The sequence below is a fragment of the Pongo abelii genome, chromosome 20 (assembly GCF_028885655.2).
Source record: "Pongo abelii isolate AG06213 chromosome 20, NHGRI_mPonAbe1-v2.0_pri, whole genome shotgun sequence".
Lineage (NCBI taxonomy): Eukaryota > Metazoa > Chordata > Mammalia > Primates > Hominidae > Pongo > Pongo abelii.
The window spans coordinates 17,809,233-17,834,986 of record NC_072005.2 but is presented as its reverse complement, the minus strand read 5'-3'; the positions used below and the strand labels follow the sequence as shown (position 1 = coordinate 17,834,986).

Genomic DNA, 25,754 nt, shown 5'->3' with positions numbered 1-25,754 from the left:
GGTCCCGGGACTTGGGGAGTGGGGAGTGGGGTTGGAAGAAGCACTGAGAGGCCCAGGAAAGACCCTTCCCCTCGGAGCCAGCAAAGCACGGGATGGGGGCACCCAGCACTGCCTCCCTCCCTCCTTCTTACTAGCTTTGGCCTTGGTCTGACCCCTCACCTGACCCACCACTGTCCAATTCCCCCTGGCACCCCCGGCACCCCAGTCTGGCCCGGATTGAGCTTGCTACGAAGCATCAGCCTGGGGGAGGGCGGGGCGGCTGAGCATGTGACTGGTGGCGGGTGGAGGTGGGGCCGCGGGGCGGGGGTGGAATGGGAACCTGAGGCAACAAGGAAGGCGGCCTGCGGTGGGCAGCAAAGACCGGGGCCACACACCCCAGTACTGGGGTGATGGGGGTCTCCAGGCCCCTGTGCTCCCCAACCCTCAGTCACTTCCTGTCCAGCGTGAGGTAACCCAATCAGCCTTTGACTGACCCAACCTCCCACCCTCACCTCTGACTTTCCCCTTCTTCTCCCCGTGCATGGGATGGTCCAGGGGTGGGAAGCTGCCTGGTGGGGGGTGGGGAGGGGCTGGTGGAGGTGCTGGCGGTTACAGGTCCACAGGCCCCACAGGATGCCCTTTCGAGTCACAGAAGGCGGGACCGGGAGAGATTCTTTTAAGCTGCCCCATCAATGATCCCCACTGGCACCATGGAGGACACGTGCGGTGGCCCCAAACAGAAGCACACCACACCATGATTCAAGCAGACGAGGGAACTTTTTGACTCCAGAATGTAAAAATTAGGGGTTGAGGCCGGGCACAGTGACTCATGCCTGTAATCCCAGCACTTTGGGAGGCCAAGTTGGGCGGATCACTTGAAGTCAGGAGTTTGAGACCATCCTGGCCAACATGGTGAAAACCCATCTCTACTAAAAATACAAAAATTAGCCAGGCATGTTGGTGGATGCCTGTAATCCCAGCTACTCAGGAGGCTGAGGCAGGAGAATCACTTTAACCTGGGAGGCAGAGGTTGCAGTGAGCCGAGATTGTGCCATTACACTCCAGCCTGGTGACACAGCAAGACTCCATCTCAAAAACAAAAAAGACGGCCGGGTGCGGTGGCTCATGCCTGTAATCCCAGCACTTTGGGAGGCCGAGGCGGGCAGATCACCAGGTCAAGAGATCGAGACCGTCCTGGCCAACATGGTGAAACCCCGTCTCAAAACTACAAAAATTAGCCGGGTGTGGTGGCGTGCGCCTGTAGTCCCAGCTACTCAGGAAGCTGAGGCAGGAGAATCGCTTGAACCTGGGAGGCGGAGGTTGCAGTGAGCCGAGATTGCACCATTGCACTCCAGCCTGGGCGACAGAGCAAGACTCCATCTCAAAAAAAAGAAAAAAAAAACAAAAGAAACTTAAGATTCTGCACTAGAAGGGAAATAGGGGTAAGGAAAATAAAAGATGCCCCTATGAGCTGTCACATCAGGAGGGATGAGGATTCTGGGCCAGGTGATGCAATGAGGTGACCTGTGGGGCTGGGTCAGAGTTAACAAGGGCAAGAATGGGGTGAGTGGGGAGAGGTAATAGTAACCTATTGGAAAGGGCCACTATTGGAAGGGGTGTTGCAGGTCACAAAAACCACTTTGATTATTTCAGAGTGAGGTGGGAGCTATGAAAGAGTTTGGTTTTGCTTTGTTTTGTTTTGTTTTTTGAGACAGTCTTGCTCTGTCACCCAGGCTGAAGTGCAGTGGTGGGATCATAGCTCACTGCAGCCTCAACCAGCTGGGATTAAGCGATCCTCTTGCCTCAGCCTCCCAGATAGCTGGGACTACAGGTGCACGCATCACCACGCCTGGCTAATTTTCTTTTCTCTCTCTTTTTTTTTTTTTGAGGCAGGGTCTCTCTCTGTCGCCCAGGCTGGAGTGCAGTGGTGCAATCTCGGCTCACTGCAACCTCTGCCTCCCAGGTTCAAGTGATTCTCCTGTCTCAGCTTCCCAAGTAGCTGGGATTATAGGCGTGCACTACTACCACGCCCGGCTAATTTTTGTACTTTTAGTAGAGACAGGGTTTCGCCATGTTGGCCAGGCTGGGCTCGAACTCTTGACCTCAAGTTATCTGCCCACCTCAGCCTCCCAAAATGCTGGGATTGCAAGCATGAGCCTCCCAAAGTACTGGGGTTGCAGGCATGAACCACCACTGCCCTACCCATGGAAGAGTTTTGAGCAGAGGAGGGACATGATCTGACTTTTAAATTTTATTTATTTATTTTTTAATTTTCTGGGACAGGGTCTTGCTCTGTCACCCAGGTTGAAGTGCAGTGGTGCAATCTCGTCTCACTGCAGCCTGGACCCTTCTGAGCTCAAGTTTTCCTCACACCTCAGCCACCAGAGTGCCACCACGGCCACTAATTTTTGTATTTATTGTAGAGATGGGGTTTTGCCATGTTGCCCAGGCTAGTCTCAAACTCCTGGGCTCAAGTGAGTTTGCCTCACCCTCCCAAAATGCTGGGACTACAGCTGTGAGCCACCGCGCCCTGCCGACATGATCTGACTTAATAGGATTTTTCTGGCTGGTATATTGAGAGTAGATGAAAGAGTGGAAGGAGGGAGACCAGTAAGGAGGCTACTGCAATAGTCCAGGCATGGGATGCTGGGGGCAGGTGTAGGATACAGGTAAAAGACATGGCTCTGCTTCTGTATGTATTTTGAAGGTAGAGCTGGCAGGATTTTCCAGTTTATGGGCACCTAGGGAGGAAGTGAAGACAAAGAAGAGTGTCAAAGATTGAGGTGCAGGGTCAGTTTGAGGACCCACAGAGGAGAAAATGACAAAAGGGGGTTGGAAGGAGTGACAACTATGTAGGATGAGAATCTGGAGTTGGTGACGTTATTGCAGCCAAGAGGACAAATGGCCACAGGAGGCCAGGGTGCCAGACGCTGCCAAGATGTAATGTAACATGAAGACTGAATTTTGACAACATGGCAGTCAATGGAATAAGAAAAAAGAAAAGAATTGCATTAGGCTCAGAGAGGTTAAGCAATCTACCCAAGATCACACAGCAAGGCAGTAAAAGGCCAGAACCCAGGATTCTTGGCTTCCCAAGAGCACCTCCCATCCTGGCCCCCCATCAGTGCCTCCCTATCAGGGCTGATGACCTGGTGCCGCCAGCACGGGTGGGTGGGAGGCCGTCAAGGTCCCTCCTGGTGGGTGGGAAAGAACAGAGCTCGCGCTGACCATCCTCCCCTGCCCTGCCCAGGCTTGGGTGTAGAAGACCCTGTGGGTGAAGTCTCTGTCCACGTTGAGCTGTTCACTCATCCGGGAACTGGGGAACACAAGGTCACAGTGAAAGGTGAGTGTCTGAGGTGGGAGGGACTTGCTAGGTTCTAAAACAGAAACCAAACTCAAACTGGCTTAAGCAACACCCTTTTTTTTGTTGTTGTTGTTTAATGGTCCATGAAACGGAAACGTCCAGAGGTCACCACCTTCAGGCATGGCTGGATCCAGCAGTGTAAACAGTTTTATAAGACCGAATCCCACTTTCTCCATCTCTCAGCCCTGCTTTCCTTTTCTTGGCTTTTGTTGACTAGAACACAGATTGGGCTGTTTTTGACATGGCTTAAATAAGACAGAATTAGGCCAGGCATGGTGGCTCATGCCTGTAATCCCAGCACTTTGGGAGGCCGAAGCTGGCGGATCACTTCAGGCCAGGAGTTTGAGACCAGCCTGGCCAACATGGTGAAACCCTGTTTCTACTAAAAATTCAAACATTAGCTGGGTGTGGTGGCATGCGCTTGTAATCCCAGCTATTCAGGAGGCTGAGGTGGGAGGATCGCTTGAACCCAGGAGGTGGTTTGCAGTGAGCTGAGATTGCGCCACTGCACTCCAGCCTGGGTGACAGAGTGAGACTCCATGTAAACAAACAAACAAACAAAAATGATAGAATTGGTTTTTCTGTGGGGTAACAGTTTAAGTAGCAACCAGCCTCGAGCTGACATGGAGGCTTCGCAGTGTTGGTGATCTGTGGTGCTGCCATCTTTTGTTGCATTTTCATCCCTAATGTGTTGTTGTTGTTTGTTTCTTTTAGAGGCCAGAGTCTCACTCTGTTGCCCAGGTTGGAGCACTGTGGTGCAATCATAGCACACTGCAGCCTCAGTGTGCTCCTGGGCTCTAGCGACCCTCCTGCCTCAGCTTCCGGAGTCGCTGGGATTGCAGGCATGCAGCATCACACCTGGCTACTTTTTAAATTATATTTTTGTAGAGATGGGGTCTCACTATGGTATCCAGGCTGGTCTCAAACTCCTGGCCTCAAGCAATCCTCCCACCTGGGCCTCCCAAAGTGCTGGGATTGCAGACGTGAGCCACCACACCTGGACCCAAATGTGTTTTTCCTCCACTATAGGGTCACAAAGAGCTCAGCCCCCACAAGCATTGCAGACTGCGGCTAGAGGAAGGAGAAAGTTTAGGGTTCACTCCCTGCCTTTTAAGCCACAGTGGAGAAGTAGTCCACGTGATTTTTTTCTCTCATCTCATTGGCCAAAACATAGTCATATGACCACACTTAGCTTCATGGGAATGCTGGGAAATGTAGTCTTTATTTCGGACAGCATTTTTGGCGGTTGGCGGGGGTGGGGGGGGGTTTAATTTTTTTTAGACAGGATCTTGCTTTGTCACACAGGCTGGAGTGCAGTGGCACAATCTCAGCTCACTGCAACTGCCGCCTCCCAGGCTCAAGCAATCCTCCCGCTTTAGACCCACAAGTAGGTGGGACTACAGGCACATGCCACCACGCCCAGCTACTTTTTGTATTTTTTGTAGAGACAGGGTTTCACCATGTTGCCCAGGCTGGTCTCAAACTCCTAAACTCAAGTGATCCACCCGCCTTGGCCTCCCGAAGTGCTGGGATTACAAGCGTGAGCCACTGCGCCCAGCCTTGGGCAGGTTTTGAGAGCCACAAACATCTACTTTTTCCAGCTGGGAGAACCTGACCTGTCTTACCCTCTACTTCCCCCAACAGTGGTGGCTGCCAATGACCTCAAGTGGCAGACTTCCGGCATCTTCCGGCCGTTCATCGAGGTCAACATCATTGGGCCCCAGCTCAGCGACAAGAAACGCAAGTTTGCGACCAAATCCAAGAACAATAGCTGGGCTCCCAAGTACAATGAGAGCTTCCAGTTGTGAGTTTGGGATGCTTTGAAGAGCATGGGGGCAAGGGAGGGGGCATCCACCAGGTGAACCCCAAAGCCAGCTAGGCAGGAGGGATCTGGAATCTGGGCCCAGGAATGGGAGGGGCCACATTCTAGGTGGGGTTGCTGGAAAGGGAGACCCCTTAGTAGTGCAGGAATGACATCAGGGAGGGGACACAAGGATGGACGTCACCTTTGGGGGCCGGCAGATCCCAGGGGAGACAATGAGTAGAGTGCGGTAACTTCATGATGAAGACTTGCGGAGGGGAGGGAAAGTCTGGGCAGGAAGTGCATGGTGGGCAGGGCCATTGCTGGGGCTGGAGTCTCTGTCTGGTGAAGGAATGAGGGTGGCAGTGATGAGGCTTATGAGTGGGGGGCTGAGGGACCTGGGGACAGGACTGAGGTTGCATGGGGGTGGGGACTACTGGAGTCCACATTGAGCCTTGTCAGGACCGTTGGGACAGCCCATCTGGAGGAGTCCGCTCTGGGGACAGGAGTGGAGTGTGGATGGATCCCAGGCATGGGGGTGGGTGTCACATGGGGTGGAGGTGGGGTCACATTGGATGGAGGTTCTTGGAGTTGGGAGTGGGCCTAGGCTTCGGGTATCAGGATAGGGTCTAGAGGATGCTGATGATGCGGACAGCATAAAAAAGTCTGCTCTGGCCGGGTGTGGTGGCTCACACCTGTCATCCCAGCACTCTGGGAGGCCGAGGCAGACAGATCACCTGAGGTCAGGAGTTCAAGACCAGCCTGGCCAACATGGGGAAACCCCGTCTCTACTAAAAATACAAAAAAAAAAAAAAAAAAAATTAGCCAGGTGTGGTGGCGCACGCCTGTGATCCCAGCTACTTGGGATGCTGAGGCAGAAGAATTGCTTGAATCCGGGAGGCGGAGGGTGCAGTGAGCCAAGCTCGAGCCATTGCACTTCAGCCTGGGCAACAAAAGCGAAACTCCATCTTAAAATAAAAAAAAAAAGTCTAAAAAGTCTGCTCTGGCCGAGCATGGTGGCTCATGCCTGTAAGCTCAACACTTTGGGAGGCCAAGGTGGGCAGATAACTTGAGGCCAAGAGTTCAAGACCAGCCTGGCCAACATGGTGAAACTCCATCTTTATTAAAAATATAAAATATGGCCGGGTGTGGTGGCTCACACCTGTAATCCCAGCACTTTGGGAGGCCGAGGTGGGCAGATCACAAGGTCAGGAGATCGAGACCATCCTGACTAACATGGTGAAACCCCGTCTCCACTAAAAATACAAAACCTAGCCAGGCGTGGTGGCGGGCGCCTGTAGTCCCAGCTACTCGGGAGGCTGAGGCGGGAGAATAGCGTGAACCCGGAAGGCAGAGCTTGCAGTGAACTGAGATCATGCCACTGCACTCCAGCCTGGGCGACAGAGCAAGACTCCATCTAAAAGAAATATATATTATATAATTATATATAAAATATATATTTGTATTATATATAAATATATAATAAATATATATCATAAATATGTTTTTATATATTTATATATAATATATAATTTAAATATATTTATATTATATATTTATATATAATATATAATTTAAATATATTTATATTATATATTATATATTATAAATAAAATTATATATTATATATAAAAGTATACATTATATATTATATGTTGTATATAATATAGTATATATAAAAAATATTAGCTGGGTGTTGTGGTGGGCGCCTGTAATCCCAGCTACTTGGGAGGCTGAGACAGGAGAATCGCTTGAACCCAGGAGGTGGAGGCTGCAATGACCCAAGATGGTGCTACTACACTCCAGCCTGGGCTGCAGAGTGAGACTCAAAAAAATAAAAAATACAGAAATTAGCCGGGTGTGGTGGCAGGCGCTTGTAATCGCAGCTACTCCAGAGGGTGAGGGGTATGAGAATCGCTTGAACCCAGGAGGCACAGGTTGCAGTGAGCCATGATTGTGCCAAGGCACTCCAGCCTGGGTGACAGAGCAAGACTCTGTCTCAAAAAAAAAAACGTCTGTTCACGGGGGTAGATGGATGGTGGTGGTTAGCAGGGGTAGAGCTGGGGTCATCTGGGGTAGATCCTTGGGTCGAGTGTCAGCCTCACAGAGCACTGGGGCAGGGCAATGTTGTTGGATGTTCTTAGGGGACAGAAGTGCAGAAGAAAGTAGTCCCAGCTACCTGGGAGGCTGGGGCAGGAAGATCGCTTGAGCTCAGGAGTTTAAGGCTGCAATGAGCTATGATTGTGCTACTGCACTCCAGCCTGGGTGACTGACATAGCGAGACCCTGTCTTTAAAAAAACAAAAACCTATGGGCCAGGTGCGGTGGCTGACGCTTGTAATCCCAACACTTTGGGAGGCCAAGGCAGTGGATCACCTGAGGTTAGGAGTTCCAGACCAGCCCGGCCAACATGGTGAGACCCCCATCTCTACTAAAACTACAAAAAATCAGCCCGGTGTAGTGGTGCATGCCTGTAATCCCAGCTACTAGGAAGGCTGAGGCAGAAGAATCGTTTGAACCCGGGAGGCAGAGGTTGCAGTGAGCCGAGATTGTGCCACTGCACTCCAGCCTGGGTGACAGAGGGAGATGCCCACTCAAAAAATAAAAATAAATAAAAATGCACAGGGGTAAGGGTAAATCAGAGCTGGTTAGCTGGTGTCATCTGGGGGTCTGGGACCTCTTATGGGACAAGATTGAAGCCAGTTCCATGTCGTGTCAGCACAGGGCTCTTGGTCAGAAGGTTTTGGGGCGATTGGCCCCTTTAGGGGATACTCAGGAGGAGAAGCATGGTCTAGTGGGAGGTCAGATGTCAGCCAGAGTGGGCCGGAGTACTTCAGGGATAGAGGTGCAACCTGGGAGGCGGACAAGAGGGAGCAACTGGGCGTGGCCCTGTAGGCGGGGCTCTTATCCAGCTGGGGTCAGGTCAGGTCACTGGGACTGCTTAGGGGCAGGAGCACAGGTGAGGGGCATGCGGGAGGCGGTGTCACCCATGGTGAGGCACCAGGGCAGGCTCATGTCTGGAGGGCATCTTGGAAGTAAGAGGGGTGGGCTGGGGGTGTGGGGGGCTGGGGAAAGGGCCACGTCGTGGGTCTAGAGGAGAGCTTGGTTAAAGAGCTTCTGGGTGGGACATTAGGGGCAGGGCCGTGCGGGCAGCAGTTCAGCCGGCAGAGGGCACAGGCGCGGGTATCTCAGGGTGGGAGCATGGGCTTGCGGGGCGGTGTCTGAGGAAAGGGTTATTTAGAGGGGCGGGAGCTGGATGTAAAACTATGCGGTCATTTTTCGGTGGGTGGAAAAATGGGACAAACAGGCGTTGGCGTGGCCCAGCTCGGGGTCAGCTGCTGTGGGCGCGGCCAAGCACGGAGTTGTAGGTCAAGTAACGGGGCAGGGGCGGGGCTAGCGTAGCATGGGAGGTGACAAGTGTGGGTACCCCAGTGTGGGCGTGGTCCGCAAATGCGGTGGGGGCGGGGCATCACAGTGGGTGTGGCCTGTCTCACGTTCCGCCCCTCCCCCCGCAGCACGCTGAGCGCCGACGCGGGCCCCGAGTGCTATGAGCTGCAGGTGTGCGTCAAGGACTACTGCTTCGCGCGCGAGGACCGCACGGTGGGGCTGGCCGTGCTGCAGCTGCGCGAGCTGGCCCAGCGCGGGAGCGCCGCCTGCTGGCTGCCGCTCGGCCGCCGCATCCACATGGACGACACGGGCCTCACGGTGCTGCGAATCCTCTCGCAGCGCAGCAACGACGAGGTGGCCAAGGAGTTCGTGAAGCTGAAGTCGGACACGCGCTCCGCCGAGGAGGGCGGTGCCGCGCCTGCGCCTTAGCGCGGGGCGGTGGGCCGAGCGGCATTGCGCCTGCGTGGAGGGCGCTGGGCGGGGAGGGACGGGGCTTGCGCCTCGGTGGGACCTCCCCGGGGGCGGGGCTCGGGGGGCTCCACGCCGAGGGTGGGCTGCGCCTACGCCCTTGACTCAGCTTTCCCTTTTGGGGAATTAGGAATGGAGGATGCCCCGCCCTCTCGGGAGGCCACGCCCAAGGGCGCGACGAAGGAAGAAGCCACATCCCCAACTTGAGGCCACACCCCCCAGCATCTAGGGGGCATTTTGAGCTGGGATGGGGGAAACCTCGTCCCTATGGAGGAGGCCACATCCCGGGGCTCTGGTACCGGGAGGCACCACCTCATGTCCCCTGGAAAAGCCATAAGACGGGACCCAGACCCCTGGGATCCCAGACCAATTGCCAAGTATGGAAATCTCAGCTCCCTCGAGGGGGAGCCCTGGGCAAGGGGTAGGGCTCTCTGGAGCGCCCCTCTAGGTGGCCTGGGGACTGGAGGGACCAGGATGCTGGTTGGAGGGCCCCGGAATACCGGAGTCCCTTTAGATGTTTGTGCAAAAAATAAAGGGGGGGAGGGGGGAGGATGGGATTTCAAAAGCACATGCGCCCTTGGGCGCCCAAACCCTGGGGGCCGAGGGGACGGCTCTGGGGAACCCACGCTGCCCCTGCTTCCCTCTGGGAGTTTGCCTCTCCCTCTCCCCCAACAAACCCAGTCCTCATCATAGAGTTCAACACACCCATTTGACAGATGGCAAAACTGAGGCTTAAAGAGCTGCTTGAGACTTGGCCGAGGTTCCAGGTGCCATACCCTCTATTCCCCTCCCTTAGGCCTGTGTGCCCCATCGAAGGGTGAGCTGAGATCGGGATGACCTGACACAGCTCCCTATTGCTGCTAATTCCCCCTCGGGGGCCTCCTCCAAGGGGTGGGAGTTCCAGGCCAAGACCCCTACTTCGCCTTTCCTTCTCTGGCTGCCAAGCAGGACCTCTGCCCTCAGCCCTTTCTCCTGGGACTCCATGGGGGATGCCATGAGGGCCTCCCACCACAAAAGAGAGAATTTGGGATCCCCTGGTCCCAGGTTTCTCCACCCCTTCTTCCTTTTCCAGAATTTTCCAAATAGGAAAGAACAGAAGGAGACCAGAAACTCTAGGGGGGAGAAAGAGAATGAGAGAGAGAGAAAGAGAATGCGAGAGAGAGAGAATGAGAGAGGAGAGAGAAGAGAGAGAGAAACACAGTGACACAGTGAGAGCTTAGTCTCCAAGCTCCTATTCATTGATTCAAACACCCAAGGCACAGGATACCTCAGATGGCCTTCTTGCCTGCTGGAAGCTCTTTCTCCAATGAGCAAAGTTACAGTGACCTGGCTGGAGTTACCTCGTACACATAGGACCTTAGGGGAAAGTTCAGCGTGGACTGTGTTTGCTCTGGGATCTGCTTTTCCACCTGTGTATGGCATTGGGAAGGACAAGATTTTGCTGTGCTAGGGAGAAATGAAAACGGGGTGAGATGAGTAGGTGGGTTTCTGGAGGATAGAACATCAGATGGGGAGGCTTTCTGAGGTGAAGAATGAGAGGGAACCACTTACTAGAGAGAAAAGAGCTCCAGGCCTGGGGAACAGCACGTGCGAAGGCCAGGAGAGGAGAACTGTTGAAACAACGAGAAGAGTGGCACGGCTGGAGCTAAGCCAGCAAGGGGGATCGTGAGGAGCCTTGGGGTTGGGGAGATCTGCAGAAGCATCAGACCAGGCAGGATCTTGTACGCAGTCCTGAGGAGTTTCACTTTTATTCTAAGACAGTTGGGGAGCTCCAGGAGCTGTTTAAGCTGGGGAGAGACTGGATTCCAGCCTGCAAAAGCTGTTTTGTGAAGACTAAAACCAGTGAGGAGAGGTGGAGGTGCTTTGGGGACACTGAAATGGATTATTGGAAAGTTTCTGAAGGCTATATTGAAAAGATACCTATAGCTGTGGGGACAGGACTATAATCCCAGCATTTTGGGAGACTGAGGCTGGCAGATCATTTAAGGTCAGGAGTTTGAGACCAGCCTGGCCAACATGGCAAAACCCCATTTCTGCTAAAAATACAAAAATTAGCCGGGTGCGATGGTGCACGCCTGTAGTCCCAGCTACTCAGGAAACTGAGGCGGGAGAATTGCTTGAACCCTGGAGGCAGAGGTTGCAGTGAGTTGAGATCACAACTGCACTCCAGCCTGGGTAACAGAACAATACTCCATTCCCTCCCCTCTACCTAAAAAAAAAAAAAAAAAAAAAAAAAAAATCCTGCCCTTAGATGAGCTCCAGGACTGCTGAGTACAGTTGTCCCAGTTGCACAGTGCCCAAGGGTTTGGCATCGCTAAGAAGGCCACGTGCAAATCATAGATAATGAGTGTTGTATGTTTATGACGTTGGTTTCCCGACATGTGAATGGCCCAAGTGTCTGGAATAAGTGGCGCCACTTTCTAATTTGCTTGAAGGTGTTGCGTGTCCCTTAAATTCAGACAGGTGCAGGTAACTGGAGGTTCTGAACCAAAGGTTAAAATGCAAATTCTCATACAGGATTGGGAAGTTGTAGCCAGGGATAGGCTTATGTGACTGTTAAATGGGCTGAGGAGCAGATGTGAATTTCGGACCATGACATGGCTGAGGGTGGGGGTCGGGTGGATGGATGATTCAGGGTTGTAACCCACAGAGCCCAAAGGGGAAGTGATCTGTGACCTGGGGTGAGGGTGATCTGGAAGAGTTTTGGATGGCTGGAAATGGGGAAGTTGAGCTGCCTGAGAGAGCCAAGATATTTCCCGAAAGATTCCTTAGGAGTCTTTCTGGTCAAGACCTCCGTGTGTGTGTGTGTGTGTGTGTGTGTGTGTGTTTAGGGTTCCCCAGCAATGGCACAGGCATGTGAAGGAAACAAGCTTCTTCAGGGAATATTTGTTGAATGAGTTTTCCTGACTCCCAGGCTAGAACTGTTTTTGCAATTTCCACCCTCTTCTCTTTCCCCCAGAGAACTCCTATTCGTCCTTCAAAACCCATCACGGAAACCCCTCTTGGAGAAAACCCTCCTTCCTTCCCCTCAGGACTTTCCCAGCCACCATCTCTCCTCCAGTCCAGCCTGATGCCATGGGACTGGGGGTTTCTCTGTCCAGCTCTGTTTCTCCCAGACTAGCGTCTGAGGCCTCTCAGGACCCCCAATTTTACCTAGCACAGGCTGGGCACAAGTGGGTGGCAGGGAGTCTACGCCTAGTGGAATTATGTGTTGGGGCAGGGTCAGTGCGAGAATACACATCCGCATGCATGTCTGTCCATGTCTGTCCGTACCAGCCTTCCCCTTCCACACGGACCTGGGCACATAGGAGGTGTCTGAGCCTGACACATGGGACAGAGAGTGGACACAGCTGAGACACGGACAGAGAAAAGACAAGGAGTCCAGGGGGCTGAAAGCCTTTTGAAATCAGGAAGTTCCTGTATTGGCAGAACAAAGCCCAGAGAGGAGCAGGGCTTTCCCCAGTGCCACCCAGCAAGTGGACACAGAGCCCAGCCTTGGATGACACCTCCAGGGTTCTGAACCCTGGACCTCGCTTTATGCAAGGAGCTGGCCCCAGATTTCCATGAATCAAGGAAACAGCACAAGAGGGTTGGCCTGTGGCAGGGCAGGGGTTAAAGGGGTGACATTGAGGGATGCCTCAGAGTCAAAGTCCCCTGACCAAGAGGAATAGAGAAAGAGTAGAAAACACAGAGACAGAGGGTGAGATCACGCCCCGATGAGGATGGAGAGAGACAGAGATGGAGAGACATAGAGGTGGAAATATACAGAGAAAGATAAATGCAGAGACCAAGGCAGGGGGTGTCGGGGGAAGTAAAGAGGGTGTCCTGAAGAAAGATCTGTTCACTCTCACCAGTCTGTCCTCGAATGATTTGCATAAAATGAGGAGGTGCCTGTCCACACCCCCAATTCCTCTCTCAGGCCCCAGAGCCTGAGACCTCACCATGCCCCCATCAGAGATGCAAAAAACTAAACACCCAACTAGAAATCCTTGGGACCTCTCTCGGCTGGGATCTCAGAGCCTTTCTGTCCCCAACCCCTACCCCATGTGCTGTCAATTTTGCAGATGGGGACAACCTGGGGCCTCCCGGAACTGTACCACCCTGGGGAAGTTGGGGGAGGGCCTTGGTCCCGGATCACAACCTCGTCTGCTCCCCAGAATCCTTTCCTAAGAATCGTTGAGGACCAAAGTTGTCTTTGCTGACATGTGTTGCTTTTCTCTTTGCCTTTTATTGTTTTAGAGAAAAATCGAGTTGACTGTGTCAAGTAACACCCCACCCCTTACCCCCGTCCAGCCATAGTGGCTCTCTGGAGACACAGGTCACAGGCGGAGGGTCCCCTGATCATCCCCATCCACACAGCCAGGGGGACTTGACCCCTCTCCACCCCTGTCTCGTGCTCCCTCAGACCCCCGCAAACCGGCCAAGCAGTCCGGGGAGGCTTTCCCTCCACACAACTTCTCTTAGCATGTGATTGCAGATGTGAAATCAAAACGTTGTTTGTTTTTTGTTTTGTTTTGATTCCACCCCGTTGGTCCGGTGTCTGCACAGACGCCTTCATTTCTCTGTAAATACGTGACTTGGAACAAATGTTTAACACAAACGAGAAGTGGTCATGAACGCATGGTGTTGAGGTGTTTTGCACTATTCTGACTTTTTGGTCTCTGTAAAAATATTTTATTAACAGCAGACATTAAAAAAAGAAAAACCACACACAGCCTCAGACGCATGGTTGCCTCCTGCTTGCATTCCTTTATCAGCAAAAAAAAACAAAAACAAAAACAAAAACCTCACATACGATTAGCACCTACTAGGTAGGCGCAGACTCAGTAGAACACACTGCTTGCCCATGAACGCGGCTCATCCGCAACTGGAGTCATCCCCATTTTACAGAGAAGGAAACTGAAGTACAGAGAGACAAGATCTTGCTCGGATCAATAGCCAGGAAGAGATGGAGCTGGGACTTGAACTCAGGACATTTGCAACCATTCCTTTTTTTTTTTTTTTTTTGAGATGAAGTCTTTGTTGCCTAGGCTGGAATGCAGTGGTGCGGTCTCAGCTCACTGCAATCTCCACCTCCCGGATTCAAGCGATTCTCCTGCCTCAGCCTCCTGAGTAGCTGGGATTACAGGCGCCAGCCACCTTGCCTGGCTAATTTTTGTATTTTTAGTAGAGACAGGATTTCACCATGTTGGCCAGGCTGGTCTTGAACCCCTGACCTCAGGTGATCCACTCCCTTGGCCTCCCAAAGTGCTGGGATTATAGGCGTGAGCCACCGCACCCGGCCATCTGTTGCCCTTAAGGAAGTTAAGATACAAATACTAGTAATACATGCCCTTAATTCAACCCACACCCCCATGCTTGTTTGGTTTTATTGGGTTTTTTGGGATCTTCTTGTTTGTCTGTTTGTTTTTGAGACAGGGTCTTGCTCTGTCACCGAGGATGGAGTTCAGTGTCACAATCTCAACTCACTGCATCCTCAACCTCCCAGGCTCAGGCCATCCTCCCACCTCAACCTCCTGAATAGTGTGCACCACCACACCTGGCTAATTTTTGTATTTTTTGTAGAGACAGGATGTCGCCATGTTGCCCAGACTGGTCTCGAACTCCTCACTTTAGGCGATCCTCTCGCCTCAGCCCTCCAAAGTGCTGGGATTACAGGCGTGAGCCACCGCGCCTGGCCATGTCTGTTTTAAATGTAGCAGCTGGGGCCAGGCATGGTGGCTCATGCCTGTAATCCCAGCACTTTGGGAGGCTGAGGTGGGCGGATCACGAGGTCAGGAGATCAAGACCATCCTGGCTAACACAGTGAAACCTCGTCTCTACTAAAAATACCAAAAATTAGCCGGGTGCGGTGGCGGGCACCTGTAGCCCCAGCTACTCGGCAGGCTGAGGCAGGAGAATGGTGTGAACCTGGGAGGCAGAGCTTGCAGTGAGCCAAGATCGTGCCACTGCACTCCAGCCTGGGCAATGGAGCGAGACTCCATCTCAAAAAAGAAAAACAAAAGTAGCAGCTGGGAATCTCATTTCATAAACTCAGATGTGCGAGGAATGAAACTCCATTTTCCAACAGCTGAATTTAATTTCTGTTTTGAGTCTCCATGCCATGAGGAAGCAGAAATGGAATCTCATTCAGCCCAGTTTCCTCGGTAAATTCCGAAATTCCCCTCCTTATATCTGGGGTTATTTCTACATTTGAGCGGACAGGACTGGGGGCTGCGGGATCCACCACCAGGAGTGGGTTCAGTGAGTACTTTTGGCTGCAAGTAACAGCCAACAGGACTAAAAGGGGGTCCAGAAAGTGGCTTACACCAGGAGTTATCCAGCACGCAGCAATCCCGCTCCTGGGGGACTTTTCTCCTTTGAGAAACTTGCACGTGGGGGTGTGGTATCTTCTCAAAGAATAGCATATAGCTGGGAAAAGGGGACAAACCACAGCTGTCTACATGATGTCTGCAGAGGTAGCCTGCAGGTCCTTGAGTACGCCTGCTCATTAGCTGTTTCTGTACCCAAGTGCATAGGCTATGCACTGTGACTGATGTGGATCTATTTGCCCCTCGCTACAAAAGGGTCTCAAGTCTTTGATCTTGTCCTTCAGTGTGTGGGACCCATCGTGTTACCCATGGGGTTTGGGGACTGAGGCTCAGGACTGCTTGCTGGGAAATGTAACCCCTTTGTTCTGAACAGGTAGAAGGAGAGGAGAATGGTCATCCAGGCCTAATGTAAAGTTTCTGCAACCCAACCCAATTCCCAGACTCATTTTGGTCATGATCAATACAGGGGTCAACAAAATTTTCTGTAAAAGGCAAGCTAGTACATAGCTTTGCTGTGTGTGCCATGCTGTCTCTGTTGCAACCAACTCGGCCATTGTAGCCATGACAACATGCAAATGATGGGCGTGACTGCATGCCAATAAAACCTTATTTAGAAAATCAAGCAGATATATTCAAACAAACCCTTGGACGTGTTCAGAATAGCGCTATTCACAATAGCCAAAAGGTGGAAACAACTCAAGTGTCCACCAACAAATGAATGGATAAACACAACATGTGGTCTATTCATACAATGAATATGATTCAGCCATAAAAAAGGAAGGAGGCGGCCGGGCATGGTGGCTCACGCCTGTAATCCTAGCACTTTGGGAGGCCGAGGCAAGCGGATCACCTGAGGTCAGGAGTTCGAGACCAGCCTGGCCAACATGGTGAAACCCTGTCTGTACTAAAAATACAAAATTAGCCGAGCATGGTGGCAGGTGCCTGTAATCCTGGCTACTCGGGAGGCTGAGGCTGGAGAATCATTTGAACCTGGGAGGCAGAGGTTACAGTGAGCCGAGATCCTGCCATTGCACTCCAGCCTGGGTGACAAGAGCGAAACTCCGTCTCAAAAAAAAAAAAAAGGAAGGAAACCCCGTGTCTACTAAAAATACAAAAAAATTAGCCAGGCAAGGTGGCGGGCGCCTGTAGTCCCAGCTACTCGGGAGATTGAGGCAGGAGAATGGCGTGAACCCAGGAGGCGGAGCTTGCAGTGAGTCGAGATCGCGCCACTGCACTCCAGCCTGGGCGACAGAGCAAGACTCTGTCTCAACAACAACAACGAAAAAGGAAGCTGGCCCAAACCCACCAAAACCAAGATGGTGACAAGAGTGACCTCTGGTCATCCTCACTGCTACACTCCCCCCCATCACCATGACAGTTTACAATTACCCTATTTGGTCTAAAAAGGGTAGGCATGAATAATCTACCCTTCGTTTAGCATATCATCAAGAAATAACCATAACAATGGGAAACCAGCAGCCCTCGGGGCTGCTCTGTCTATGGAGTAGCCATTCTTTTTTTTTTTTTTTTTTGAGATAGAGTCTCGCTGTGTCACCCAGGCTGGAGTGCAGTGGCGCAATCTCGGCCCACTGCAAGCTCCGCCTCCCGGGTTTTATGCGCGTCCGTGTGAAGAAAAAGGAGCATCTATACAGGAGCTCAAATGGGCTGTACCCTGTAGCATTCTGAGGACACGTCTGACTTCTGAGAAGGGAAAGTGGTAAAAGTATTGTCCAGTCCTTTTTAAGTTGGTGCTGAGCTTGGTGAGCTGTGTTTTTAAAAGACCTTTAGTCCGTTCTACTTTTCCTGAAGACAGAGGACCATAAGGGATATAAAGGTTTCACTGAATACTAAGAGCCTGAAAAACTGCTTGGCTGATTTGACTAATAAAGGCTGGTCTGTTATCAGACTGTATGGAGGTGGGAAGGCTAAACTGAGGAATTATGTCTGACAGAAGGGAAGACATGACTGCGGTGGCCTTCTCAGACCCTGTAGGAAAGGTCGCTACCTATCCAGTGAAAGTGTCTACCTAGACTAAGAGGTATTTTAGTTATCAGACTCAGCGCATGTTAAGTAAAGCTAATTTGTCAGTCCTGGGCAGGGGCAAATCTCCAAGCTTGATGTGAAGGGAAGGGAGGGGGCCTGAATAATCCCTGAGGAGTAGTATTATAGCAGATGGAACACTGAGAAGTTATTTCCTTGAGGATAGATTTCCACGGTGGAAAGGAAATGATAGGTTCTAAAAGGCGGGCTAGTGGCTTGTACTATAGCATAGCCTGCTTTTGCTGGTGTGTGGCAATTAGGCCTGGTGGAACTGCCATCAATAAATCAAGCGTGATCAGGGTGAGGAACAGGAAAGAAGGAAGTATGCAGAAATGGGGTGAATGTCAGGTGGATCAGAGAGATACAGTCATGGGGGTCTGGTGTGGTATCAGGAATAATGTGGGAGGCCGGATTGAAGTCCGGGCCAGGAACAATGGTAATTGTGGGACTTAACAAACAGTGAGTACAGCTGAAGGAGCCGGGGAGCAGAAAGTATATGCGTCAGGTGTGAGGAAGCAAATAGATTTGGAAGTTATGAGAAATGTAGAGAGTGAGTTGAGCATAGTTTGTGATTTTTAGGGCCTCTAAAAGTATTACAGCAGTGGCAGCCGCTGCACGCACACATGAGGGCTAGGCTAAAACAGTAAGGTCAAGTTGTTTGGACAGAAAGGCTACAGGGTGCATGCAGTCCTGGGTCTTGTGTAAGAATTCTGACCGCACTAACCATGCCTAGGAAGGAAAAGAGTTGTTGTTTTGCAAGGGATTGAAGTTTGGGAGATTAATCGGACACGATCAGCAGGGAGAGCACGTGTGTTTTTATGAGAATTATACCGAGATAGGTAACAGATGAGGATGAAATTTGGGCTTGACTGAAGTAATGGGGGCTGTCTGTGAAGCCTTGCGGCAGTACAGCCCAGGTAATTTGCTGAGCCTAATGGGTGTCAGGGTCAGTCCAAGTGAAAGCGAAGAGAGGCTGGGATGGAGGGTGCAAAGGAATAGTAAAGAAAGCAAGTTTGAGATCTATAACAGAATAATGGGTTGTAGAGGGAGGTATTGAGGATAGGAGAGTATATGGGTTTGGCACCGTGGGGTGGATAGGCAAAACAATTTGGTTGATAAGGCGCAGATCCTGAACTAACCTGTAAGGCTTGTCTGGTTTTAGGACAGGTAAAATGGGGGAATGGTAAGGAGAGTTTATAGGCTTTAAAAGGCCATGCTGTAGCAGGTGATTGATAACAGACTTTAATCCTTTTAAAGCGTGCTATGGGATGGGATATTGGCATTGAGTGGGTTAAGAGTGATTAGGTTTTAATGAGATGGTAAGGGGTGCATGATCGGTCGCTAAGGAGAGAGTAGAGGTGTCTTATACTTGTGGGTTAAGGTGGGGAGATACAAGGGGAGGATGTGAAGGAGGCTTTGAACTGGGGGAAAAGGCGGCAATGAGGTGTGGCTGTAGCCTAGGAATAGTCAGGGAAGCAGATAATTTAGTTAAAGTGTCTCGGCCTAATAAGGGAACTTGGCAGGTGGGGATAACTAAAAAGGAGTGCTTAAAAGAGTATTGTCTTAATTTGGCACCAGAGTTGGGGAGCTTTAAGAGGTTTAGAAGCCTGGCCGTCAATACCTACAACAGTTATGAAAGCAAGGGAAACAGGCCCTTGAAAAGAAGGTAATGTGGAGTGGGTAGCCTTCATATTGATTAAGAAGGGGATGGACTTACTTTCCATTGTGAGAGTTACTTAAAGCTCGGCGTCCGTGACGGTCTAGGGGGCTTCCAAGGCGATCGGGCAGTATCAGTCTTCAGCCGCTAAGCCGAGAAGATCTGGAAAGGAGTCAGAGAGCCTTGGGCCAGAGTTCCAGGGGCTCTGGGAGTGACTGCCAGGTGAGTTGAACAGTCCAATTTCCAGTGGGGTCCCGCACAGATGGGATATGGCTTAGGAGGAATCCTGGGCTGTGGGCATTCCTTGGCCCAGTGGCCAGATTTCTGGCACTTGTAGCAAGCTCCTGGGGGAGGAGGTTCTGGAGGAACCCCTGGCAGCTGCAGTTCAGGCGTTTGGAGTTCTTGTGTGCTGGAGATGTGGCTGGGGTTTGTCTCACAGTGGAGGCAAGGAATTGCAACTCAGAAATACATTGCTACTTGGCTGCCTCTACTTTATTACTGTACACCTTGAAGGTGAGGTTAATTAAGTCCTGTTGTGGGGTTTGAGGGCCAGAATTTAATTTTTGGAGTTTTATTTAATGTCAGGAGCGGATTGGGTAATAAAATGTATATTGAGAATAAGATGGCCTTTTGACCTTTTAGGGTCTAGGGCTGTAAAGCGTCTCAGAGTTGCTGCCGAACGAGCCATGAACTGGGCTGGGTTTTTCATATTTGATGAAAGAGCCTAAACACTAACTGATTTGGGAGAGGTTGGATAAAGAAAAAGGAGCATTAACTTTGACTATGCCTTTAGCTTCAGCCACCTTTTTAAGAGGAAATTGCTTGGTAGGTTGGGGAGGGCTAATCACGGAATGAAACTGTAAACTGGACCCGGTGTGAGGAGGAGAGGTGATAAAAAGATTATAGGGTGGAGGAGCGGAGGCTGAGGAAGAATTGGGACCTAGCTCAGCCTGGTGAGGAACAGCCTGGAGAGGAGGGGAGAGGTCAGATGGGTCTGTAGAAAAGGAAGATTAGAAAGACTCAGTGATGCTTGGGGTTGGGACTGAGGGGACAGGAGAGAGGAAAAGAGGGAAGATTTGGGACGAGTTGCACTGGGCACAGAGACTAGGGAGGGACCGATGTGTAAAAGAATGCCTGGATGTCAGGCACCTCAGACCGTTTGCCTATTTTACGACAAGAATTATTTAGATCTTGCAGGATGGAAAAATTGAAAGTGCCGTTTTCTGGCTATTTGGAATCACTGTTGAGTTTGTATTGGGGTCAAGCAGCATTGCAGAAGAAAATAAGGCATTTAGGTTTTAGGTCAGGTGTGAGTTGAAGAGGTTTTAAGTTCTTGAGAGCACAGGCTAAGGGAGACGGAGGAATGGAGGGTAGAAGTTTGCCTATAGTGAAGGAGGCAAGCCCAGAGAAAAGAGAGAGTAGAGACACAGAAGGAAGGGGTTCGGGGATTCTTAGCTTCCACAAAAGCCAGAAAGGGGTCGGGGCACAGAAATAAGGGGTTGGGGCGCAGAGATAAGCGGTTGGGGCATGGAAGTAAGGGTTCAGGGCGCAGAGATAAGAGGTTGGGGTGCAGAAATAAGGGATTGGGGCACAGAGATAAGAGGTTGGGGTGTGGAAATAAGGGATTGGGGATTCTCGCCCCTTAGAAAAGCGGGACTTGCTGCTAAGGGTGAAGGAGAAGGGGTTGAGGGGTTCTTGCCCCTCCCCCAGAAAAGCAGAGAAGAGGTAGAGACACAGAGAGAAGGGGTTGGGGTACTTGCCCCTCCCCCAGAAAAGCAAGACTTGCCGCTAAGGGTGAAGGACCAAGGCAGGCGTCCCTGCGTGGTCTGACACCTCTGAAACGTGGGTGGAATAATCAGAAAGGTGTCCTTGCAATGATTAAACACCAAGGGAAGGCTGCCTTCCTAGTCAGTGACTGACGCCGGAGTTTTGGGTCCACGAATAAAACGTGTCTCCTTTGTCTCTACCAGAAAATGAAAGGAATTGAAATTAACAGAAGGGAGAGATTGAAGTGTGGCGCCAAGATTGAAAGGAGAAAGAGGTTGAGGGATGGTGAGGGAGGTTGGAGAAGAGAGTAAAAAGAGGCTGCTTACCAGATTTGAAATTGGTGAGATGTTTCTTGGGCTGGTTGGTCTGAGGAACTGAAGTCGTAGGTGGATCTTTCTCACAGAACAAAGAACAGGAGGACAGGGGATGGAACTCCCAAGGGAGGTCCCCCGATCCGAGTCATGGCACCAAATTTCATGTGCGTCCGTGTGAAGAGACCACCAAATAGGCTTTGTGTGAGCAATAAAGCTTTTAATCACCTGGGTGCAGGCGGGCTGAGTCTGAAAAGCGAGTCAGTGAAGGGAGATAAGGGTGGGGCCGTTTTATAGGATTTGGGTAGATAAAGGAAAATTACAGTCAAAGGGGGGTTGTTCTCTGGCAGGCAGAGTGGGGGTCACAAGGTGCTCAGTAGGGGAGCTTTTGAGCCCGGATGAGCCAGGAGAAGGAATTTCACAAGACAATGTCATCAGTTAAGGCAGGAACAGGCCATTTTCACTTCTTTTGTGGTGGAATGTCATCAGTTAAGGCAGGAACTGGCCATCTGGATGTGTACGTGCAGGTCACAGGGGATATGATGGTTTAGCTTGGGCTCAGAGGCCTGACACCGGGTTCACGCCATTCTCCTGCCTCAGCCTCCCGAGTAGCTGGGACTACAGGTGCTCGCCACCACGCCTGGCTAATTTTTTGTATTTTTACTAGAGACAGGGTTTCACCATGTTAGCCAGGATGGTCTCAGTCTCCTGACCTCGTGATCCACCCGCCTTGGCCTCCCAAAGTGCTAGGATTATAGGCATGAGCCACTGCGTCTGGCCTGGAGTAGCCATTCTTTATTCCTTTACTTTCCTAATAAACTTGCTTTCACTTACTCTATGGACTCACCCTGACTTCTTTCTTTTTTTTTTTTTTTGAGACAGAGTCTGGCTCTGTCGCTCAGGCTGGAGCGCAGTGGCGCAATCTCAGCTCACTGCAAGCTCTGCCTCCCGGGTTCACGCCATTTTCCTGCCTCAGCCTCCTGAGTAGCTAGGACTACAGGCGCCCACCACTACACCCGGCTAATTTTTTTTGTATTTTTAGCAGAGATGGGGTTTCACCGCGTTAGCCAGGATGGTCTCGATCTCCTGACCTCGTGATCCGCTCACCTCTGCCTCCCAAAGTGCTGGGATTACAGGCATGAGCCACCGCACCTGGCCTCCCTGACTTCTTTCTTGCACGAGATCCAAGAACCCTCTCTTGGGGTCTTGATCAGGTCCCCTTTCCGGGAATACATAGAGACAGGAAGCAGATTGGTGGTGCCAGGGGCTGGGGGAGAGGGAGTGGAGAGTGACTGCTGATAGAAACGAGATCTCCTTTTAGGGGGATTAAAATGTTCTGGAACTTGATAAAGGTGATGGTTGTGCAACATTGTGAATGTGCTAAATTCCACCAAATTGGACATTTTAATATGGTTAATTTTATGTTGTCTGATTCTCACCTCAATTAAAAAAATTTTTTTTTCCAGATTCTGTGTTCAGCCAAATAATTTTTGGGGTTTTGTTTGTTTGCTTGTTTTGAGAGGGAGACTCACTCTGTCGCCTAGGCTGGAGCACAGTGGCACGATCTTCCCTCACCACAACCTCTGCCTCGTGGGTTCAAGTGATTCTCCTGCCTCACCCTCCTGAGTACCTGCGATTACAGGTGTGTGCCACCACGCCCGACTAATTTTTGTATTTTTATTAGAGGCAGGGTTTCACCATGTTGGTCAGGCTGGTCTTGAACTCCTGACCTCAGGTGATTCCCAAAGTGCTGGGATTACAGGCGTGAGCCACCGTGCCCAGCCCCACCAAATTTTTTTAAAAACAAGTCAGATTTGAGGCCAGGAGTAGTGGCTCACGCCCGTAATCCCAGCACTTTGAGAGGCCGAGGTGGGTGGATCACCTGAGGTCAGGAGTTCGAGACCAGCCTGGCCAACATGATGAAACCCCATCTCTGCTAAAAATACAAAAAATATAGCCGGGCATGGTGGCAGCATGCCTGTAATCCCAGCTACTTGGGAGGCTGAAGTGCAAGAATGGCTTGAACCCAGGAGGTGGAGGTTGTGGTGAGTTGAGATTGCACCACTGCCCTCCAGCCTGGGTGACAGAGAAAGACTGCATCTCAAAAAAAAAAAAAAAAAAAAAAAAAGAAAGGCTAGGCGACCTGGCTCACGCCTGTAATCCCAGTACTTTGGAAGGCCAAGGCAGGTGGATTACCTGAGGTCAGGAGTTTGAGACCAGCCTGGCCAACATGGTGAAACCCCATCTTTACTAAAAGTACAAAAATTAGCCGGGCATGATGGCACATACCTGTAATCCCAGCTACTCCAGAGGCTAGGCAGGAGAATCGCTTGAATGCGGGAGGCAGAGGTTGCAGTGAGCCAAGATCGCGCCATTGCTCTCCAGCCTGGGCGAAAAGAGTGAAAATCCGTCTCAAAAAAAAAAAAAAATTCAGTGTCAGATTTGGCCCTCATCCACAGTTTACTAATCCCTGACCTGACCTCATTGTTCTTCAACTTATTTGCCTCCATCTCCTCACTTCTCTCAACCTCAGACTAAACTCTCACACTATTCTCACGTCCATCACTATCCTTCCACTGTCACCTGAAACACCCCCACCCCAATCACTGTCCCTCTCATCCTAACCCCATTTGGCTCTTGCCTTCTTCTCCCACCACCAGCCATCCTGGCAGAACCACCCGGGAACTTCAAAAAGAGGCATATTCCATTTCCTGGAGGGCGTAACACAATTATGTCGTTGATGATCTGTCTGAGACTACATTTCATTATATAATTGATTATATTGCATGATATTACTCCAAATCCTGCAATTACATGTAATGGTGACTATGATTATGCATCCTACAGTTACACCATCGTCCCTATCATCATTGTAAGATACACTAACAAACCATCCATGGCAGGTTGACATCAGCGTCCGCCCCTGTCCCACCCCATTCCAAAGCCCCAGCTACACAGGCAGATCTCCCTGTGGCTGGGCACACTCAGGTTGTCTGCCCAAGTCCACCTGCTAGAGGCACCTCTGGGAGTCTGGAAAACAAAAGGGACTGGAGTCGTCTTGGTTTTCCTTCCCCTTCACTCTGCCAGCAGCCAGATGTGGAAACAGTTGAGGTTTTAGCATTCCTTTGTTCAGTGACAACCTGGGGGAGCTTTGGAAAGCCACTTCTTCAAGGTCATCTCTGTAGGACCAGACTCAGTCCCGATCCTTTGTACCCAGAGATGGCAAACTTCAGCCCCTGGGCCAAATCTGACTCCACACTGGTTTTTGCAAATAAAGTTTTATTGGCACACAGCCAAGCTCATTCATTTATGTATTGCCTGTAGTTGTTTTTCAGGCTGCAATGGCAGCATTGAGTCATTGTCAATTTCCTGTATGAAACCCCTTTCTGTTAAAAGACCTCAAGTGATTTCTGTTTTCCCACCTTGATCCATGACTGATACACTGTACTATGATACATAACTATGTATCATATGACTGACACATCCATAGAGCAAGACACAATGTCAGCCCCTCCAAAGGATACTGTAGCAATAGGCTAAATAATGTCCCCCCAGAGATATCCACATCTATTGCTCAGAACCTGTGGATGTTACTATATTTATTTATTTGTTTGAGATGGAGTTTCACTCTTGTTGCCCAGGCTGGAGTGCAATGGCACGATCTCAGCTTACTGCGACCTCTGCCTCCTGGGTGCAAGCGATTCTCCTGCCTCGGCCTCCTAAGTAGCTGGGATTATAGGCGCCTGCCACCATGCCCAGCTAGTTTTTATATTTTTAGTAGAGATGAGGTTTTACCATGTTGGCCAGGCTGGTCTTGAACTCCTGACCTCAGGTGTTCCACCCACCTTAGCCTCCCAAAGTGCTGGGATTACAGGCGTGAGCCACTGTGCCTTGCCCTGTGGATGTTACTTTAAATGGCAAAAGGAACTTTGTAGATGCAGATGTGATTTTTCTTTTTTTTTTTTTGGCAGGATCTTGCCCTGCTGCCCAGGCTGGAGTGCAGTGGTGCAATCATAGCTCACTGCGGTCTCAAACTCCTGGGCTCAAGCAATCCTACTGCCCACCACAGCCTCTCTCATAGCTGGGACTACAGGCACGTGCCACAATGCCCAGCCCTGCAGATATGATTAAGTCAAGGATTTTGAGATTATGGTGAGATTATCCTGGATCATCTGAATGGGCTCTAAATGTAATCACAAGTGTCCTTAGAAGAGGGAGGCAAGAAGGTTAGGTGAATACATAGCATTGAAGGGATTGGGGTGACTTGGAGTGACACGAGAAGGGACCACAAGCAAAGGATACCAGTGGGGCTTTTCAGCCAGAACTGCCATCTTCCAGTAACTTGCCAAGATGACAAACACAAAGGGAAAGAGGAGAGGCACCCGATATATGTTCTCTAGGCTTTTTAGAAAACATGAAGTTGTTCCTTTGGCCACGTATGTGTGAATCTATAAGAAAGGTGATATTGTAGACACCAAGAGAAAATGTACTTTTCAAAAAGAAATGCTCCACAAGTGTTACCATAGCAAAACTGGAAGAGTCTACAATGTTCCCCAGCATGCTGTTGGCATTGTTGTAAACAAACAAGGGCAAGATTCTTGCCAAGAGAATTGCTGTGTGTATTGGGCATATTAAGCACTCTAAGAACCGAGATAGCTTCCTGAAATGCA

The 25,754-nt window shown here is 50.7% G+C and overlaps 1 protein-coding gene across 6 annotated transcripts in view; it reads left to right on the top strand.

The window, feature by feature from the left end:
• Positions 1-12,684, top strand: part of UNC13A (unc-13 homolog A) — an 88,393-nt gene extending 75,709 nt beyond the window's left edge. For all 6 annotated transcript variants that reach the window (XM_054538730.2, XM_054538728.2, XM_054538729.2 and 3 more), the window contains 3 exons: positions 3,230-3,322; positions 4,988-5,147; positions 8,659-12,684. In XM_054538730.2, coding sequence (XP_054394705.2) covers positions 3,230-3,322; positions 4,988-5,147; positions 8,659-8,959 — 554 coding nt within the window. In that variant the 3' untranslated portion in view covers positions 8,960-12,684. The remainder of the gene's footprint in view (positions 1-3,229; positions 3,323-4,987; positions 5,148-8,658) is intronic.
• Positions 12,685-25,754: the final 13,070 nt, after the last annotated feature.